Here is a 21,872-nt window from a genome sequence, read left to right as displayed (position 1 = left end):
CTATATTCTAATTTGTTTCCCCGAACCAGCACTGGACAGTTCTTGAATGTATTTGATGACATTTGATGACAATCTTCCTCTTCCTCCCTTTCTCGTTGCTCCTTCAGCCGTCTGTGGTGTCTTTCTTCCTCTCTTTCCGCTTTCTCTTGGCGTCTTCTCCCACCTTTCTTTTCGGCTGTGGCTATCATCTTCCTGACCTGGGCGTTGTAGCCTCCATCTGCATTGCCGTCATCACTTGAGTCTTCGCTGCCATCTTCCTTGTCACTCTTGTCCTCCCCTTTTCCCCATGGCTCCTTTTCCTTCTTCTGGGAATTGTCCTCCAGTGCATATGGAGGGGGACTGGAGACAGGACACATTTGTGTGAATGGAATGTTCAATTTCTCTTCCAGTGTTTTGGCCAATTCTTCTGATCTATACTCAGCGTTTTTCTGATCTATACTTTGCCTTTTTTTGGTTTCCTTTAGAAGTCCCAATAAGTACCTCTAAAGTTGCAATAACTTGTAAGTCGAAGGTGCCTTCCTTTGGCCACGGTTGTTCAATGTCTGCCCAACGAATATTCCATTTGGTTGACATTTTGCTAATTATTTTAACAAGAGGATTCATTTTTTCTACAACAGCCAAGGGAGATAGCGTAGTAGACAATATACTACCATTCTCACTAATAGTCTTTACCATCTTATCTGCCCCCATTTTAAGTTGATGGGTTTCTAAATGCTGAAAATATACTATAAAATAGGATAAGGTGTACTTTTCTTACAACCCACCTTCTTTATTGCCTTGTTAGCCAAATAAATGCTAGTCCAATTTAACTGTATCAACTGTCCACACAGAACACTACAACTCAGAACAACGGATTTGCCCCTTATGTTTCAGTGGTATTGTGTATTATTAACTTAAATGTAATCTATGTGTGTGTTTAACTTAAATGTAATCTATGTGTGTGTTTAACTTAAATGTAATCTATGTGTGTGTTTTTTATACTTATTTTTTTTTTCCTAATTGTTTATGAATATATGTCACTTAATTACTCATTCAATACGAATTACAGTTCTGGTCAACACAATTATTAAATTACAAAGCCTGGTCACTCCCCAAGTATTCACTGATTTACAAAAAACCCGTCTACTGCTTAATTATCAATATGAACTATTCTGCTATTTCTTAATCAAAAGCTGTGGAAATGAAATAGCTAAAATAAAAGATGCAAATTACAAATATTAATTACAACCTGTAGAATAAATCAACGGTTAAGTGAAAGGAATGAATGATTAGTTAGTTATAGTTATTATTCATTATACAATCATATACAGTACATTGATTTAATACCTGTGGAGTCAATTTAGCTGTTATATCAAACAAAAGAATGATTATTCAGAATGGTTTTCATTAGATAGTCACAGACATTGATTGACCTGTGGAATCAATCAATTGTTTTGTGAAACAGACAATGAATGATCTGAATTTTTATTTTAACCAATTAGTAATTAAACAAGTACCGTAATGCAATATTCAACAGTCATTTACAAACATCAGTTTATGAATGTAAAGGATTATTTCATCAACATTCTGCAAGCAAGCACACAGTCACAGAGCTGTTTTATGGGGTTGTGATAAATTGTCCTGCTGTGCTCGGCTCACGGAGGCAGCAGCCCTGTGGCTCACGCACGAATGGCCTCTTTTCCTTTGAATCTATCAAAAGCTCACAATCTATCTTTTACTTCTAACAAACAATGCTTAAACTTTCGTGATTCAGCGATCACAACTTTATCGCAGGGAGGGGTTGAAATGAAAGAAAGGGTATACTCTTTGAATAAAGTGCGCTCTATCCGTGTGCGCGCTTCGTGCCTTCAATGCGCATGCGCACACTTCTACTCGGGCTCGTGAATGAATGTTAACAAATATCTTTAAACTATTTAAAATACCCCGATGATCAATTCACTTTATCTTTATAAATACTACAATCTATGTGAATGGATTTATGAATGAATGTGCGCGTGTGTGTGTGAACGCGCGTGTATTTGAAAACGAAGAGGACAAAGGGGGGGAGAAGGCAGGGGGGTCAATTTAACATCCTTTGTCTTACTTACCGCCTCTGAAGAAAACCGCGGCCTCTGGACTCTTAGATTAATCAATCTATCTTAACACGACTTTGCTTTTACAATATAGTCACGACACAGCAATCCCAAGATTATCTTTCAATGTAGTTAAACAATCAGTCACCAAATTAAATCTCATTCAAATATTCTACAATGCGTGCTTTTCACGTTTTCACAGTTTTTCTCTTCCTAGAGATTGTGAAAGGCCTCTGTGTGTCCACGTGTCTTTTCTCCACTCACAAAAGACAATGAGGTCTAAAACACACTTGTAGGCCACAGATTTGAAGAATCGATTTCTTAATCTACTTCAATTAATGCTCTTACTTACAAATAGGATTTCATAATCCAGTTACACTTTATCAAATTAGGAATTCATATTCCATAAACACAATATCACAATAATCAGACTCTTTTCTGATCCAACACACTTACAATCAATAATATACCAGTCCACTTCAAAACGTCTTTATCAGTTTGTTTTTGGCAGTCTACACTTCTCATATAGACACTATTAGAGTACGTCTTCCTCTAATACCGAATTTTACACACACACACGATATTCCATAATAGGCCTACCATACAAATCAAATCACTCAATACCGTACAAATCGAATAATATATTTACAAATACGGGTTACCTAACCCGGCTCTCATCACCAGCTATTATGAAAGATTATGAAAGATTATTGTTTCTATTCCAACAAGATTACTTAATAAGGTTCTTTAGCCTCAAAGAAATGTTTGAAAATCACAGCTATTGCGCACGCGCACCCTACCGGTTTAAAGAGAAAATAGCTTTTTTTTCCTTTACCTGTTTGGTGTCGTGGTTTCCAGCTGATGGTCTTCAAACTCCTTTCCTATTTATAGACTCCTGGATTTCTGGCTCGCCATTTATGTAGTGGATTTCTATTGTTGGTTATGAATCAAAGAATCAATTCTGAGTTTAAGACTATTTATTTAAACACAGGTACAAAAATGTTGAGCTGGATTCTGGTCTGGTAGAGGAGAGAGAGAGAGAGAGAGAGAGAGAGAGAGAGAGAGAGAGAGAGAGAGAGAGAGAGAGAGAGAGAGAGAGAGAGAGAGAGAGAGAGAGAGAGAGAGAGAGGAGCTGAGAGAGCGAGCCCCCTGGGCCCACACACTTATTTATAAACAATAGTATGTAAATACAACTACAACAATGGCCTATCACCTTCACTGTATAGCAGGGGTGAAAGTGGTTTGAGTTTCTTACAGGAACTATAGGCTACTACCCCAACCTTCATCGTTTCATATTGTTCTCCTCCTGCCCCCATCTTCATGCATCCCTGAACACACACATCGTGGTGTTGGTGTCGAAATTAGAAACACTTTAGGGTTGCCAAGTTTCACCAAAAGTTTGGAGTGAGAGTTTTTGGTGGTGGAGCGACCCAACACTGTGCACGTTTTGGTAGCGGCGGCCCCTCTCTCCCACACAATTATTTGTGCTAGTTTCCTGCAATTTTAAACCAGCACAAGAAATGAAAATAATTGGAACATTTGATAAAACAAGAGAAATTCTGATAATATATCTTAAGTCTTAATAAACAAATACAGTAGCCTACAGAGTCTAAAACAAAATTGGGCCTCATCAAGTGAACTCAACCCCTTGGTCAGCAGCAGAAAGACCCTTGGTCATCATCTTATATACAGTGCATTGCTCATAGATGGCTATCATGTTATACAGTACATACCAGGGTTTTTCCTGGGTCAGAATCAAGCCTTGGAGGTTGATGTTGTGCGCGCGCAGTGCGCCCACATTTTCTTTGAGGGACCCCCAATTGTTGTATTTGTATTGTAAATTGTAATTATTAATAATAATAATAATAATACGATGCGATTTGAAAGTACCAGTAGGCTACCAGATACGTATGCACATATTTTGCTACCAGGGTTGCCAGATGGAATTGACCATTTCCAGCCCAACCAGTCTAAAAGCTGTCGAATCCACCCGTCCAGTGTGACCAAAAGTAGCCCAATCTGGCAACACGGCTTGCTTATGGAAGCATATAGTGGAATTAATTCAAATGTTAATGCAATTTGAGATTGCATTTGCATGTTCCACTTTTGCATGCATTCTTTCAGACAATATTCAAATTCAAATGCAATTCTAATGAGCGGATGTGTTTCCTAGAACATATAAATGCAATTGCTAATCACATTATTGCATTACAATTTGAATATTGACTCAAATAACGCAGGCAAAAGTGGCAAATGAATATGCTATTTTGGGATTGCATAGTCATTTTCACATTAGAATGAACATTTGAATTGTCAACTACAAAGCGGATGTGTTTACTAGAACATGTAAATGCAATTGCGTATCACATTATTGCATTACAATTTGAATATTGACTCAAATAACGCAGGCAAAAGTGGCAAATGAATATGCTATTTTGGGATTGCATAGTAATTTTCACATTAGAATGAACTTTTGAATTTTGTCAGCTACAAAGCAGCGCATGACTTTGAAAATTAAATGTCAAATGGCTTTGCATTGCCCCGCGGTGGTGTAGCGGTCTACGCACTGGCCACTAGTGCATGCTGCCCACCGGGGCCGGGGTTCGTATCCCGGCTCGCCAGATCCAGATATGGCCGAGGCACACGGGAAGCGGCATATTGGCCGGCCGCTTCCGAGGGCGGTATAGGAGTATTTCTGGACTAGGATCCGTCGCGCAACACCGCCCCCTGGGCGCCGGAATAACGGTACTGGGCTCGAGGAGCCAGTCAGCCTAGTCTGCCTGGCGGCCTCTTCTGGGACTGCCGGCCACGGGGTCGTGCGGCGGATCCTATGCAATAGGCAGGGGATAATTGGATGCTAAGTTGGGTTAAATTGGCTACCAAATTGGGTGAAAAAGGGATAAAATCTGAAAAACAAATTTATAAAAAAAAAAAAATGGCTTTGCATTATCATTTTAATATTGACAGCGAATGTGCACATCAGGTACATGAAAATGAAAATGCAAATCATTAGAATTGCATTTGAATTTGAATATTGTCTGAAAGAATCAGAACCACTATATGCTTCCATAATTGCTACGTTACATGCAGCTCGCGGCGCGACTGTAATCCCGGTCGGACTGTCTCAGTGCCCAGTGCTGCCCACCCAACCACGTCGCGTCGCGTCGCGTCTACTGTAAAGCGGGTTAACATGTCCTTTTCAAAGGTATTAAAATAGACGCAAGGAAACATAACGTCAGCCATGTGTTTCCTTGTTGGAAATTATGGATCGTGAATCGTGATTGCTTCTGCACTCTGCAGCAATCGGATTTTGATTGACAGGCAGCTGCATCTCTTCCCCCAACGGCGTTCCGGCACAGAAAGTCTTGCCGGAACGCAGCACCGGACCGTTCCGGCCCACTTTCACCTATGCTGTATAGATGCTTGAGGTGTGAAGAGTAGGAGACCCCACAATGATGTCACCTGGCCTAAAAGTTATTCCAGGTTAAAGTTCAAGTCAGATTCACAGGAAGTCATTCTAACAATGCCCATATATGGACAGCACTTCCTGAGGCAAGAACATATGGCCCTTGAGACAAAGGATGTGTTTACAAGGTGTCATCATAACCCCCCTTGTCAGGAGAACAGGCCCATACCATATACCCATGCATGTGTGTCAGGAGAACAGGCCCATACCATATACCCATGCATGTGTGTGTAAGTAAAATATACTACAGCCTTGGATCAGGCAGACGCAGAGTCATACCAGACAGTGATGGAGGATGTTAGGATGCTCTCTATGACGGCCCTGTAGAACTGGACCAGGATGCTCTCTATGACGGCCCTGTAGAACTGGACCAGGATGCTCTCTATGACGGCCCTGTAGAACTGGACCAGGATGTTCTCTATGACGGCCCTGTAGAACTGGACCAGGATGTGACGACTGATGTGGAGTCTCTTCAGCTGACGGAGGAAGAACAAGCGCTTGTCTGTACTCTACTGAACTAAACGGTTGTAATCGAGGTTAAAGTAAAAAAATGGCCGACCAGCACTTATTGTGTAACATCGGAAACATAATTGGCGCTGATTTACAAGCTGTTTGAAAATACGTTAACAAAACTAATTTTGATCATTTCTTCAGCTTGAAAGAGAGCAGCATGGAGAGACCATTGATAGTGGCCAGAGCACGTCATATCACAACTAGTTAGTATCTGGCCCGGATTATCACCCTATTTCAACTAAGAAAAATCTTAGGGAAAAATAATTTGCCATCAAGTGTCACAAAACTAATTTTGATAATTTGTTCAGTTTGAGAGAGATCAGGGGCCTCATTTATAAGTATATTGACTTGCATGTAAGCACATTTTTCTAAACGGACGTAAGCATTATTTATAAAACGGGCTGCGCTTGTTTAAAATTGCGTACGTACTAAAGTCTATAAATACCAAAGAATACCTTGAGAATGAACTTTGTATTTACGCCCTGTGATAGCGGCTCAATTATAGCGGCTCAATTAAGCCAAGTGAGCGGGAGAGGGAAGAGATGGGTGGCTTCTCGGTAAGTTGCATTTGTAACGTTTGATCAAGACAACTAACCAGGCAAATGCTTATACTCAGTACTCAAGTTGTAAAAGAAAATCAGGGGGAATGGTGGAGTTTATCATATGAGGACAATTTTAGCATCCCCACAGCGTCAGTGACTTCAGTGTCAGTAACTTGGTAAAAATGTCATTGCATGAGTGCATGCCCCCTCGCCCACAGTATTTTATTAAATATGCGCAAAACTAAATGAAATAGCAGTCTTCTTCGGCGTATGGGTAGTTGTTTTTCCTCTCCACTCCACCAGGCTCGGGGCCGAGGGGCTACCCTTTTACCACCCCGAGACCTGGTTGAGGGGCTCACCCGGGCTATATTTCTGGACACCCCTCCAGAAGCCACGTCATCGTCTCGTCATCTAATACCGACAGACCATGCATCCCGTTGGGTGGGTGGTACACCGGGCAATCCAGGATAATATGGTCTGCGGTTTGGTCCTCTGCGCCACACTCGCACGACGCATTTGGGGCCAAGCCCCATCTGTGCATTGATGAGCGGAAACGCCCGACGCCGGTCCGGAGACGATTGAGCCTCACCCAGGATAGCCGTGGCAAGTCCATCCCGAGGGGCTCAGCGCCGGCGACTGGGATGTGGTCGCGGAGTTTGGAGGTGTTAGCCTCCCACTCCGCGCGCCACATATAATCTGCCCATCCTGCCGCACTGATGTTGAGATCTCTGCATTGCTGCCTGAGATCCTGTGCGGCAGGCACAAATGGGTGTCTCGACTTGAGACGCCGGGAGGGCTCCGCTGTTATAGTGAGCCTATCATGGAGCAGATGGTTATTAAGCTCAACGGCCCGGCAGGCGAGACGTGCTGTGGCTCCCATGCGGCGGAGGCCTGCGGGCTGGATGCCTGCTAGGATGGGAAGGTTGTCCACGGGGGTAGGACGCAGGCATCCTGTCACAATGCGCAAGGCTTCGTTTATAGGCGAGTCGATGAGGCGGGTGTGGGCACTGCGACACCATACTGGGGCGCAGTATTCACTAGTTGAATAAACGAGGGCTAGGGCTGCCGTGCGCAAGGTCCTTGCGCCGGCGCCCCAGCCCGAGCCAACCAATCGCCTCATCAACGCCACACGAGCTGTTAACTTCTTGCGCAGTGACTCGAGGTGTCGGCGAAACGTGAGCGTCCTGTCCAATGTCACGCCGAGATAGATTGGCTCAGCGGAACATGGCAGGGGAGTTCCATCTAGGTGTACTCTAAGCTCACGTTTAGCCTCCCTGTTGTTAAGGTGGAAGGCAGCCGACACCGTCTTTGCCTCGCTAAGCTTGAATCTCCATTTCCGGAAGTATGCCACTAGTGTCTGCATGTCCTGGCTCAGAATCCCCTCCACAGACTGCCAATTTCCAGCAGAGTACACCACTGCGAGGTCGTCTGCGTAGGCGTACTTCCGCGAGAGTGTGTTGGGCAGGTCATAGGTGTAGATATTATAGAGGAGGGGGGCCAGGACCGATCCCTGAGGGACGCCGTTCTTAAGGCGTCGAAGCCTGCTTAGCTGTCCGCGACCGGTGGTGAGGGTAAAGCTGCGGTTACGGATGAGCTCCATGATCATTCTGACCATGTGCCTGTCCGGCAGCAGGCGGAGCAGCTTGCAGGAGAGGCCGCGATGCCATACGGTATCGTAGGCAGCCGTCAGGTCTATAAAGACGGCCCCGGCCTTCTTTTTTGCCGAAAAGCAATCCTCGATGTCTTGAGTCATAAGGGTGACTTGATCTACGGTCGACCTCCCGCGTCGGAACCCGGCCTGCTCACGTGGGAGCAGCGGGTCGACAATTGGTTCGATGCGGGCGTAGATGAGACGCTCGAGGATCTTGAAGGGGATGCATAACAGAGAGATGGGACGGTAACTCTTAGGGTCCCCTTCAGGCTTATTCGGTTTAGGGATCGCAACAACTAGGGCTCTTCGCCAGATTTTGGGGATCTTGAGTTGGCGCAAACAGGAAGTGAGGAACGCTCTCAGCCAGGACTTCAAGGCGGGTGCGGCATGGAGAATAAGCTCCGGGCAGATGGAATCAGGCCCCGGAGCTTTCCCTGGCTTTAGATGCTGGAGGGCAGCAGCGAACTCCTCCGGGGTGAATTCACCGGAGATGTAGTCACTGCTAGGTGTTGGGGCCCTCCAGAGGTCTGACACTTCTTTTGCCACAAGTCGAGACGACTAAATAGCAGTAATACCACGTTGATAAAAATGACATAAGGGATGGAAAGGGGGGATGGCAGTTTTAGAAGGGGGATGATTTTGACCGTTTTTATTTCAGGGGGGATGCCATCCCCTGAAATACTAACAACTACTAATACTAACAACTAACCAGGCAAATGCAAATACTGTAATAATATAATGGTCTTATTCTTATCAGGTGACATTGAAAATATGGCTGCTCACTCCCAGACACCGGAGAAAAATCCAGTATAATTTAGCTCATTAGGCATAAATAATGCTTACGTCCGTTTAGAAAAATGTGCTTACGTGAAAGTCAAAGATGACGTTCAAGTACTTTTTTTAAATAAATGAGGCCCCAGGGTCATCTTTGACTTTCACGTAAGCACAGTTTTCTAAACGGACGTAAGCATTATTTATAAAACGGGCTGAGATGGTTTAAAGTTGCGTACGTGCTTCCTTCTATAAATACCAACGCAGGTAAAAATGAACGCAGGTGAATGAGGTTTGTATTAACACCCTGTGATAGAGGCTGAATTATAGCGGCTGAATTAAGACAAGTGCTATAATATAGGGTAGGCGTTCGTCTGGAAGTGGGAGAGGGCAGAGAAGGGTGGCTTCTCTGTAAGTTGCATTTGTAACGTTTGATCATGACAACTAACCAGGCACACAGGCACATGCTTATACTCTACTCAAGTTGTAAAAGAAAATCAGGGGAGGTGGTGGATTTTATAAGAGGACAATTTTAGCATCCCCTCGCCAGTGACTTCAGTGTCAGTAACTGTCATTGCATGTGTGCGTGCCCCCTCGCACCTTGCAGTAATACCACGTTCATTGATAAAATGACATTAAGTATGGAAAGAGGGGGGTGATTTTTACTGTTTTTATTTCAGGGGGGATGCCATCCCCCCTCAACTCGAGTGCTGCTTATACTGTAATAATATAATGGTCTTATTCTTATCAGGTGGTCTTATTCTTATATGGCTGCTCACTCCCTGACACCGGAGAAAATCCAGTATAATTTAGAGCTTGGCCGGGCAAGGTCCGTTGTGGAACGCACTAGGCATGTTGAAGGGGAGATAGACAGCTCCGGAGGGATATAAAGGAAGACTGAAATACAATCAGAAACATCAGTTCCTTTTAAATCTTGAATTAAACTCATTTTCTCGGCTGATAACAACATCGTTAATTTTATTACGAGCCACTTGCATGAATTACACTAGGCAGTGCGGCTCACATGCCTGTAATAACTCCGCATAACCAGTAGGTAATGTGCGTAAGCAAGTTGAATACTCGACGTCGAGCTACGATCGTTTCCACGATCAAATTGACTCACGTTGAAATTGTATAAATCACTACGTTGACGTGGTTTTCTACGTACGACACGGGTAAGATCAACATTTGATCTAAGCACCCGTTATGAATGAGGCCCCTGGACTAGTTAGTATCTGGCCCAGAATATCACCCTATTTCAACTAAAATAAATGTTACATAAAAATACTTTGCCACTGAAATAAGTAACTAAATGGTTAATCAAGGTTCAAATATAAAGAATTCCGACCAGCACTTAATGTGTAACATCGGAAACATAATTTGCGCTGATTTACAAGCTTTTTGAAAATGTGATAATTCTGATTCTGATTCTGATGAGATGCGCCACTAGAAAATCATGTAGGCTACAACAAGTTTTCAAGTATTTTTCTGTAAAATGTATGTTAGTTGAAATAGGGTGATATTCTGGGACAGATACTAACTAGTCATGATATGACTTGATCTGGACAGGGCTGGTCCGAATTCTTCCTTTCTGATCTCTCTCAAGCTGAACAAATTATCAAAATGAGTTTTGTGACACTCAATGGCAAATTATTTTTCCATAAGATTTTTCTTAGTTGAAAAAGGGTGATATTCTGGGCCAGATCGGATTAGTCATGATATGACTTAATTTTAATTTTAATTACATTTTAATTTATAATTTTGCCATTTAGCAGACGCTTTTATCCAAAGCGACTTACAATTACGAATTACAGGGACATTCCCCCTGGAGTAACTGAGGGCTAAGTGCCTTACCCAAGGGCACACTAGTAGTGGTGTGGCTTCAGGCGGGATTTGAACTCACAACCTTCCGATCACAAGTCCAACTCACTATCCACTACTAGACCACCACTACCCCAGACTTGATCTGGCCGCTATCAGGGTCTATCCGTGCTGCTCTCTTTCAAGCTGCACAAATTATCAAAATGATAATGTTCAAGTAGGAGTCAGGTTGTGAAAAAATGCTACACTGTAAGAAGTGTAACACAGTCGTCCATCCAATACAATAATTGTTATTGTACTGCGATGGCATTAATTAAAAGGGGGCAGCAAGCCAAATTATGTCGTGATGAGGTCTTTCAGAGATGTCCAGGACTAGGCCAGATCATTTAGGGGATTTTTCTGACGTGTTTTCCAGGACGTTATCACGACGACTTTTTAATGACCCGAATACAATCGGCTGTTAGGTCACCAAAAAGTCGTTGAAATGACGTCCTGGAAAAGACATAAAAAAAAAATACCCTAAACAACATGTGATCTGGCCTAGTCCTGGACGTCTCTGAAAGACGTCATCATGACGTCTTTAGAACGTCTTTGTGCTTGCTGGGTACTGGTCTGTACTCTACTGGTCTGCACTCTACTGGTCTGTACTGGTCTGTACTCTACTGGTCTGTACTGGTCTGTACTGGTCTGTACTCTACTGGTCTGTACTCTACTGGTCTGTACTCTACTGGTCTGTTCTGTACTGGTCTGTACTCTACTGGTCTGTACTGGTCTGTACTCTACTGGTCTGTACTGGTCTGTACTCTACTGGTCTGTACTCTACTGGTCTGTACTCTACTGGTCTGTACTGCTCTGTACTCTACTGGTCTGTACTCTAATGGTCTGCACTCTACTGGTCTGGTCTGTAATGGTCTGTACTCTACTGGTTGAGAGATTGAGATTGAGATTGAGATTGAGAGATTGAGATTGAGATAACGTTTATTGCCACTATGCATTACACATATAGGAAATTGCTTCGTCACCACAGCAAGTGCGTTTATACTTTTTTCACATATCAAAAAACAGGACAACACAACAACAACACAGGACAGACAACAGTGCATTGGATAGTGCGGTATAAAGTAAAGTGCAGTGCAGAGTTTTTTACAGTGAGTCCAGTTCAGTCCTGGGCAGACTTGGGGGCGGGGGGGGGGGGGGGGGAAGCCAGAGTCATTTAACAGCCTGGCGGCTGAGGGGTAGAAGCTGAGCCTGTGGCGGGCCTTCAGTGCCTTAGGCAGCCGCAACCTTCTTCCAGAGGGAAGCAGGGTGAGGAGGCCGTGGCCGGGGTGGAAGGGGTCTGCCATGATCTTCCTTGCCCTCCTCAGAGCCCTGGTGTCATGCAGGGAGTTGAGGGAGGGCAAGGGACAGCCGATCACCCTCTCTGCTGAACGTAGCACCCGCTGCAATTTGGCCTTGTCCTTGGTCGTTGCAGCAGGGAACCAGGTGATGATGGAGTGGGTGAGGATGGACTCTATGATGGCCGTGTAGAACTGGACCATCATGGACCTCCGGGGTACCTCCCAGCGTGATGGGAGGGGGCAGGGCTGCTTTCCTTCGGAAGTCCACCACCATCTCCACTGTTTTTAGAGCATTTAGCTCCAGATTGTTTAAACTGCACCAGCTCTGCAGCCCCTCGATCTCACCCCTGTAGGCAGATTCGTCCCCCCCGGAGATGAGGCCCACCAGGGTGGTGTCGTCTGCAAACTTCAGGAGCTTGACCGAGGGGTGGCGGGAGACACAGCTGTTGGTGTAGAGGGAGAATAGTGCTGGAGACAGGACGCAGCCCTGCGGGGAGCCCGTGCTGGTGGTCCTGGAGCTGGAAATGCTCTTCCCCAGCTTCACCCGCTGAGACCTGTCAGTCAGGAAGTCCGTGATCCACCTGCAGGTGGAGACCGGCACCTGCAGCAGGGATAGCTGGTGCTCCAGGATGTGTGGGAGGATCGTGTTGAAGGCCGAGCTGAAGTCCACGAACAGGATCCTGGCGTAGTTGCCTGCAGTGTCTAGGTGTTCTAGTACGTAGTGCAGAGCCATGTTCACGGCGTCCTCCGTGGATCTATTGGCTCTGTACGCGAACTGCAGGGGGTCCAGCACAGGATCCGTGATGAGCTTCAGGTAGGCCAGGACAAGGCGCTCCAGGACCTTCATGACGACGGAGGTCAGAGCGACGGGTCTGTAGTCGTTGAGGCCTGTGACCTTGGCCTTCTTGGGGACGGGGATGATGGTTGATGCCTTGAAGCACGCTGGGACGTGACACAGCTCCAGCGAGGCGTTGAAGATGTGGGTAAACACCGGGGCCAGCTGGTCGGCGCAGTGCTTCAAGACAGAGGGAGAGACGGAATCCGGACCAGCTGCCTTCCGGGGATTCTGCCTCTTAAACAGTCTGTTTACCTCTCGCACTATGACAGAGAGAGGGGGTGGGGAAAGGGGGGTGGGGGTGGGCGGGGCGGGTGAGGAGGGGGGAGGGAGGGGGGGGGGGAGGGTGGGGGTAGCAGGAGGGACATTGGCCCCCCTGGGGGACGGGGGTGGTGGTTGTAGCCGGGGGGTGTGGAGGGAGAGGGCGGGGGTGGGCGGGAACCTCTCTTTCTCAAACCTACAATAGAACTCGTTCAGCTCATTAGCGAGGGGGAGGTTGTCGGACATCAGCGGGGACCTGGGTTTGTAGTTGGTGATGGTCTTTAGGCCTTTCCAGACGGAGGCGGAATCCCCCTCAGAGAGCTGTTTCTGCAGCTTCTCCGAAAAGCGATGCTTCGCCTCCTTCACCGCTTTGGCGAACCTGTACTTGGCCTGCTTGACCCGGTCCACGTCCCCACTGCGCCTAGCCACCTCCTTCTCTGACCTCAGGTCTGTACTCTACTGGTCTGTACTGGTCTGTACTCTACTGGTCTGTACTGGTCTGTACTCTACTGGTCTGTACTGGTCTGTACTCTACTGGTCTGTACTGCTCTGTACTCTACTGGTCTGTGCTCTAATGGTCTGCACTCTACTGGTCTGGTCTGTACTGGTCTGTACTCTACTGGTCTGTACTCTACTGGTCTGTACTGGTCTGTACTCTACTGGTCTGTAATGGTCTGTACTCTACTGGTCTGTACTGGTCTGTACTCTACTGGTCTGTACTGGTCTGTACTCTACTGGTCTGAACTCTACTGGTCTGTACTTTTTAGCAAATTACAGGCACTTACGGTTGTGAAATGACAGGAAAGGCCTTCCAAATAATGTGTTGGTATGGAGGTGGCGTCTAATGGTAGTTTTGGAGACTTGGGGCCTCATTTATAAAAAAGTACTTGAACGTCATCTTTGACTTTTCATTTTTCTAAACGGACGTAAGCATTATTTATAAAACGGGCTGAGATGGTTTAAAGTTGCGTACGTGCTTCCTTCTATAAATACCAAATATACTTGGAATTGAACGCAGGTGAATGAGGTTTGTATTAACACCCTGTGATAGAGGCTCAATTATAGCGGCTGAATTAAGACAAGTGCTATAATAAGGCACTAGGCATGTTGAAGGGGAGATAGGCAGCTCCGGAGGGATATAAAGGAAGACTGAAATACAATCATAAACATAAGTTCCCTTTAAATCTTGAATTAAACTCATTTTCTCGGCAGATAACAACATCGTTAATTTTATTACGAGCCACTTAAACTTCGCATGAATTACAGTAGGCAACGTTTTTCCAGTGCTGCTCACATGCCTGTAATAACTCCGCATAACCAGTAGGTAATGTGCGTAAGCAAATGAATACTCGACGTAGAGCTACGATCGTTTCCACGGTCAAATTGACTCACGTTGAAATTGTATAAATCACTACGTTGACGTGGTTTTCTACGTACGACACGGGTAAGATCAACATTTGATCTAAGCACGTTCTATAAATGAGGCCCTTGGTGACCCCAAGATGCTGCTCTCCTCTGTAATTCTCCAACAGTGATCTTTGGGGATTTGTTTTGCCTCTCTTACCATCCTCCTAACCAGGGCCGGCCCGTCCTACAGGCGAAACAGGCAGTCGCCTAGGGCCCCGAAAGGATGGGGGTAACGGGTAACTACGAGTGCTGCTATAATTATTTCTTGATGACAGATTTTTTTTCCCGAATAAATTTAGTTCAATTAAAGGATGGATGTTTTTTCAGTGTGACATTCGGCTAATTAACCAACCCTTTTAACTCATCTTTACCAATAATAATAATTGTACCAGTAATTGTGGAGGGCACTGTATATGGGTAATAGCGTTTGTCTTTGATCTTTGGGTACTCTGTACATCGGTATACAAAAGCAAATGTGCCTATGTTCGGTAAACAGAATATTGTGGAGCATTTTGGAACTGGGTCGTAAAACAAGGTTGAATCCATCTAAGGCTAAACAAATCCACCCCAAAGTACCTCAGGATTAATGATAATGAAACGTAATTAAACATGGTGCTGGTGCTTTATTTAAAGGGATGTAAAATTGGTAAAGCTGCAATTACATACCAGTAGGCCCAAATTAGACATCCTCATGAGCGAAATTATTTCCTACTTCTGGACACTTTTCAAAATGAAATGCCATGTTGATTCCACAGCTTGATAATTCAATTGTATACGTTCTTATGGGAAAACATATACAATTATGAGTAAAAGTTTAATGAGTAATAGAGGCAATAGAGGCAGAAAGAAATCAAGATAATTTTACAATCGCAGTGCTGAAGTGTGCATTTGATCAAAGATAGTAGTTAGTGTGGTTATCATATTCAGAGCTGGTCTTCCTGATCAAACAGTTAAGACAGTGAAATGGTATGGCTGCAGGTTTAGGCTTTTATAACAAGTGTGTAGGAAATAATAATAATAATATGCTCAAGAGGACATAAGTATATGAGTGTATACAGTGGCTATCGAAAGTCAACACACACCTTCACTTTTTCCACATTTTGTTGTGTTATAGACTCAATTTAAAATGTATTAAATAAATAGGAATTGGCATCAATCCGCACACAATACCCCATAATGACGAAGTGAAAACTAGTTTTTAGAAATGACTGCAAATGTATTAAAATGTAAACATTTTTGTTATGACACTCTTAAAATGAGTGACACTCTTAAAATGAGCTAACACTCTTAAAATGAGCTAACAAGCAAACATGAATTGCCAGACTCATGAATTGAGTCCATCTTAATGCAAGGATAAGAATAAATGTAATTTTGGAATCAGTATCTTTGTTTTTATAGGGTCTCTGATTTGCATTGTGAATCAATGACACACTGTGTGGATCAGGTTGTCATTACAAACTGAGCAAATGGAGAGGAACAAAACTGCTCAGGAATGCAGACTTACACACATCTACAAAGTTGAATGGTGGAGAGGAAAAAGCACAGTCGATGGAACAACATCATCTCAGTCACTCTACAAAATTGGTCTATAACCAAGTGGCCAAAAAGAATCCCTTAATGGAAAAATAATCTCTCATATCCATAATTGTGTTTGCAACAATTAATTCAAGTGATACAGCAAAAAAAGTGGCTGAAAATGTGTTTATTTGGTTTTACTACAAAGCATTACGTTTAGTGCAAATCCAGCACATGCAATGCAGTTTATGCACCATCTCTCGTGTGAAGAATAGTGGAGCTGCATCAACGTATGGGTATATTTGTCACTGGCAGGGACTGAGTTTGTCAGGATCAAGAGAAAATGCTAAAACTTGCTGTGTTGGTAGTGACATCCAAATCAGAGACCCTATAAAAACAAAGATATTCATTCCCAAATTACTATCATATATATTTTATATTTATTAAATAACTATTATTCTTGCATTAAGATGAACTCAATTCAACTTTGAGTTATTTGTTGATGACATGTTTGCTTTTTAGCAAATGTTAAGTGTCATAGCAAAGGGTGTGAAGACTTATGCACACAAGGTATTTCTGTGTTTCAATTTGCAGACATTGCTAAAAACTAGTTTTCACTTTGTCATTATGGGGTATTGTGTGTGAATTTATGCCAATTTCTATTTATTTAATCCATTTTAAATTGAGTCTATAACACAACAAAATGTGGAAAAGGTGAAGGGGTGTGCTTTCGATAGACACTGTATCTATGGCCCAAACCCATTTTTTATTTTTACCCCTACCCTTCTTTTTTGAGTGCCCCTTTCGCTTTTCGACTTGCCCCTCGGAACAGAGTTACAAGGGAACCGAGTTACAAGGGGTAGTGGTTGAAATCTTCCCCAATGAAATGGGACAACCCTTCAAGACCCTGCTACGTCATCTGTAGTACCATAGAAAAGCATGTTACAAAGACAAGGTCTATAATACATTGAAATTACATTAAACTAAGATAATCAGATGGTTATCATAATTTGTAAATCTTTATTAACGAAGAAGATAATTACTTTTGTGGTTTTCTTTTGTTGCTTGTTCGTTCGCCACTATCTTGCCGATGATTCACAGGGCATTCTGGGAGATTTCACCTAACACTCGATTTTGAGTGTGCCTCTGAAAAAACTCTGTTTGGAGGGCCAAGTAGCCCTACCCCTCTATACCAACAAGAATCGGGACACCCTACCCCTATGCGTGAACGAGCAAAACAGAGGGGTAGGGCTAAATTGTGTAAGGGCAAGGGAATGTCCCCTCTGGGTACACACACACACACACACACACACACACACACCTACCTTTAAGTACAATACAACAGCTCTCTCACACAAAACAGGTTAAACTCACACAATGACTTTAAACAGACGGTGATAGTCAGGAGATAACATGGGAGCTAACCTGATAATACAGGACTTTTCATCCTGCACTTGAATAAAAAGTCTTGGGTACTGAAAAGGATCTGAAAGAATGCAATTTGACGCTGAACTTGCTCCTGGCAGTAAAAAAAAAAAACATTGGTATGTACTGGAAATGTATTGCTATAGTGTTGCTCCTTTGACTATATTGTACATTAGGTACATCATTTACCCAAGAAAAACATCAGCTCAGTTCAATAATGACATCTATAATTCTAAACGTAGTTTTGATGTTGTCATTTATAAGGTATTTTACATGGGGTATGTCAGAGCACTTCCAAGAGTACCTCAATGTGTTGCGAGAACAGCTGCAGACCCGATACACAGACAAGTAGATCAACTAGATGTAGTGAGTGCTATGTTGTGAAGTGTAAGCTGAGAAAGCCAAAGAATCCAAAACAAGTCAACTCCGTAAGTTTTCACAAGACTGCATGACAGAGCAGTGAGTTGCGTAGGTGAACTGTAAGCAGTTACAGTGATGACATGAAATATTTATTTTCCTTCCCAGCTCCTCATCTGCAGTCTTGTGCTGTTGCTATATACATATCCAAAACATATCACGGTGCACTAATATATTCCCATTTGAATTGGTTTGCTACAGTGAATATCTACAAAATGAACAATAACTTGGGGCAAGAGAAAATTCCCGTGATGATATATATATATATATATATATATATATATCAACACTTACAAACATTAAACGTAAGATGGCATTTCCTCTTTTTTATTTTCAGCGGCCTTCAGGTGGTTATTTCCTTTTGCGTAGATGAGTTTGTTTCTGTCTGTCCAGAGCAGTGTGGCCTCTCTGGTGCTGTGTGAGCGAGATCAGAGGTCGGGGAAGCGACTGGGGTCCTCCTTGTAGTCGGCAGGGATGGAGAAGACAGACGCCTCAAAAGAATCATAGCGGAACTCCTGAAAGGTGACCGTGGCGGTGACAGTGGGGAACACAGGGATGTCTGCAGAACAGAAATATGAGGTGTTCTTGTTAATAAGAATCTGATCAAATACAATGCAAAATATGGGGTTGTTCTGAGTTTTATCTGCACTTGACTTTACACATACAGGTTTGATCTGATTTGATTTATTAGGATCCTCCTCTTCCTGGGGTCCACATAAAACAGGTTTCCAATGTTTCCAATCCTCTTAACTTAAGACAGCGATATTACCAGGGGTGCACATAACTTTTTGGGGCCAGTGCTCAGAGGAGCACCTAGGGATGCTGCTTGGTGCTCCCCGAGCTCGCGAGTCACGACCCGTCCCACAGGATGGATGAAAAAGGGATACATGGATAACTTATATTAGCAAAACGACATGTATTCATAAATAAAGATGAACGAACAAATGATTGTGTGCAAAACAAAATAAACAAATGCAAAATCAAATGACTGCTCTTTAAGCATGAAAGTCAGTCAGACTCCTTTAAACACAATGAAATCAACTGACATCTCTTTAAGCACTAACTGAATGTCTGTTCTTTAAACACACTGAAATCAACTGACATCTCTTTAAGCACTGCTCTGTTCTGTAAACACTGAAATCAACTTTTCAACAAAAGGTTACAGCCTAAGCATTTATTTATGCTACAAGCTTAATCATCATCATCACTGCTCTCTTGACTGCTGTAAGTTATCACTGTCCTCAATTTCAACCATGGTAGAGGATGTTGTAGGGCGTAGGCTATCACTTTAAATAGCTCATTATTTTGATTGCGTAACAAAGTCTTTTTTCTTCTTTTTTCTAATAGAATTCCCAACCACATTCCCTGGGTCAGGGGTCTAGGTGCGATAATGAAGCTGTAAAACAAACGTCTGAACGTTTGAAAGCTTCAGAGAAAAGAAACGTGTCCCTTGGTGTTGTTTTTCCTTTTAGCGACGAGTCGTTCGGGACTGAATTTTCACGTGTCGGCGTGATAACCATGCGATACGCGATACGCGGAATGAAAGTACGAGTTACGATACTTTCCGAATGTTTTCGTGAGGGGAGTCGCCGTGGTCGTCGTCGGTCGACTGGATTACTCGTCGGGCCTTCGGCTGAGGGGACGACAAATAGTTACTTAGTTAGTGGGGCTTGCTTCTTGGACCCAGCTGTTGGTGCGCAAAAGCGCCTTCATGCGGCTGATCTGCCGCGCAGTATGCATTTTGGCGACGCATGCGCACTGGCGCACCAGTTATGTGCACCCCTGGATATTACTTAGCCACAATGTAGCGGCCGACTTCCAGCAGATAGCTAACATAAAGCAAACTTCCAGCAGATAGCTAACATAAAGCAAACTTCCAGCAGATAGCTAACATAAAGCAAACTTCCAGCAGATAGCTAACATAAAGCAATTCTCTTAGTTAGCCTTCTTATCACACGGCTATCACGTTGCACTGAGGACTAACAGCTCTGAAGCCATCCAACTGCCAATGATGCGTCAACTCAAGATACCGCTAAGTCCAACTTTAAAGGGGCCACACATGAAATCTAGGTGCTCTTCGGCCATGAGTTGACATTGCAATTACAATGAGCCATTTGTTTATTTAAGTCTTCTAGTATTAGCTAGCTTCCAGTGCTTTGGACACTGAGGATAGTTTTGATTGGCCTACTTTCTAATGGCGCTTTTCCATTGACCAGATCGGTACGGCACGCATTTGTATTCTACCCGTACCGTACTTTCAGAAACGCTTCTCCATTGTACACAACAGACCTGGAGCGAGCCGGGACAGTAGGAATAATTAAGTGTCATAAGAGCACGTGCCGCTATACAGCTCAACAAGAATGCGACAAGAATTATGTAAAAATGCAGCACTATCATGCACAGATCAGCCTTAAAACATTACGTTAGATATATAACATTAGACAGGGAGCAATGTATTTCTACGGAAAGGCTATGCTTGACGCTTCCATTGGACTGACGCCGGGGCGCTCATACAATCTCCACGTTTGTTGCAGAGGAACAGGGTGACTGGCACCCTGTGACAAACGTGCAGATATGAGTGCTCCGGTGTCTTAGCTGGTAGTCTTTATTTATACAGCATATGGATGTTACGTGCCTGTTACTTGCCGCTTTCATAATTCTATTTAGCCTATATAGCACAAGTCATGCATTGAATGTAACCTCAAGTGCAGCTGAACAGTATTAAGTAAACCACAATACATGTGTGGGTGTCCGCGTCATCGTTATCAAAAAACGCACCCAATCGCCTACCACACGACTCCAAAAACGATATGGCAAAACTAAATGTTGAAATAGCAGTAATAGCATAAAGTAATAGCATAAAATGACATAAGGGATGGAAAGGGGGGAAGGCAGTTTTAGAAGGGGGATGATGAAGCGCTGTGGACTGTAACTGGAACGGTCTAGCATAGGCACATAGCATAGGCACAGCACATCGCCATAATAGCCTTTTTTTGTTATGCTTGTTGTAAAGACAAGTTCTATGATGCATTGAAATGACATCAAACTAAGATAATAAATTGGTTTTCATAATTTTTCTTATCTTTATTAATAAGTAATTACAGAAAAAGTAAATGAAATTTGTCGAGAGCGAAATCTGTTGTGGTATTTAAAAATGGCGGTGAACTCTATGAACATGGGATGACGATGTTGTGGCGATTTCCATTGACCAATCAACGGTCTATAGCGTCACACGTCACACACAGCCTAGCACGGATAGTACCTTTCGCACCTAGGAAGGGTAGCTAGAATCAGTATGGGTACTATGGGCCAGTACGGCTCGATAAGGCTTGGTTGGCAGTGGAGAAAGCAAACCAAACCGGGCTCACACGGTATGGTACGGTAGTGGAAAAGCGCCATAAGACAACCTACAATTTGACAACAAAGTGGCAAAATCAATACACTAATACCATAGCAGATTGTACTATTGGTGGGTAATAGGAGTGCAACGATTCTCGGTTTTATATTGAACCGTACGGTTTGCCTTCCACGGTTCAATACACTAGTGAACCGTGGCGGTTTTCAGTTTATTTTGTGTTTCATTCAAAGTCGGAGGTACTAATGTTTTGTAACGTGGGTGGAAATATGGACTTTGCACACCCATTATAGCGATGCAAGCTTTTATTAACCATAGAACTCCTAGTCGTAGATTCAATGGCACAGTAAAGCTTAATTATCCCCTTGAACCTGAGTGATCCCCTGCTCAGACATGAACCTCACAGTCATGGGTTGACCAACAAAACTAATATAAAATGGCCCCATAATCCTTTGTGGCAAATTAATATGCAAATGAGTTATAG

At 43.6% G+C, this 21,872-nt stretch overlaps 1 protein-coding gene across 1 annotated transcript in view; it reads right to left on the bottom strand.

The window, feature by feature from the left end:
- Positions 1-17,840: 17,840 nt before the first annotated feature.
- The window catches only part of LOC308171879 (ankyrin repeat domain-containing protein 13C-like), a 48,252-nt gene continuing 44,220 nt past the window's right edge, over positions 17,841-21,872 (bottom strand). The window contains exon 13 of the mRNA XM_080546786.1: positions 17,841-18,592. Within this exon, the coding sequence (XP_080402912.1) occupies positions 18,462-18,592 (131 nt within the window). The 3' untranslated portion in view covers positions 17,841-18,461. The remainder of the gene's footprint in view (positions 18,593-21,872) is intronic.

This window comes from Nansenia antarctica (assembly GCF_963989245.1).
Source record: "Nansenia antarctica genome assembly, chromosome: 16".
In the NCBI taxonomy this organism is placed as follows: Eukaryota; Metazoa; Chordata; class Actinopteri; order Argentiniformes; family Microstomatidae; genus Nansenia; species Nansenia antarctica.
Note: the sequence above shows the minus strand (reverse complement) of the source record. Positions and strands in the feature narration are given on the sequence as shown.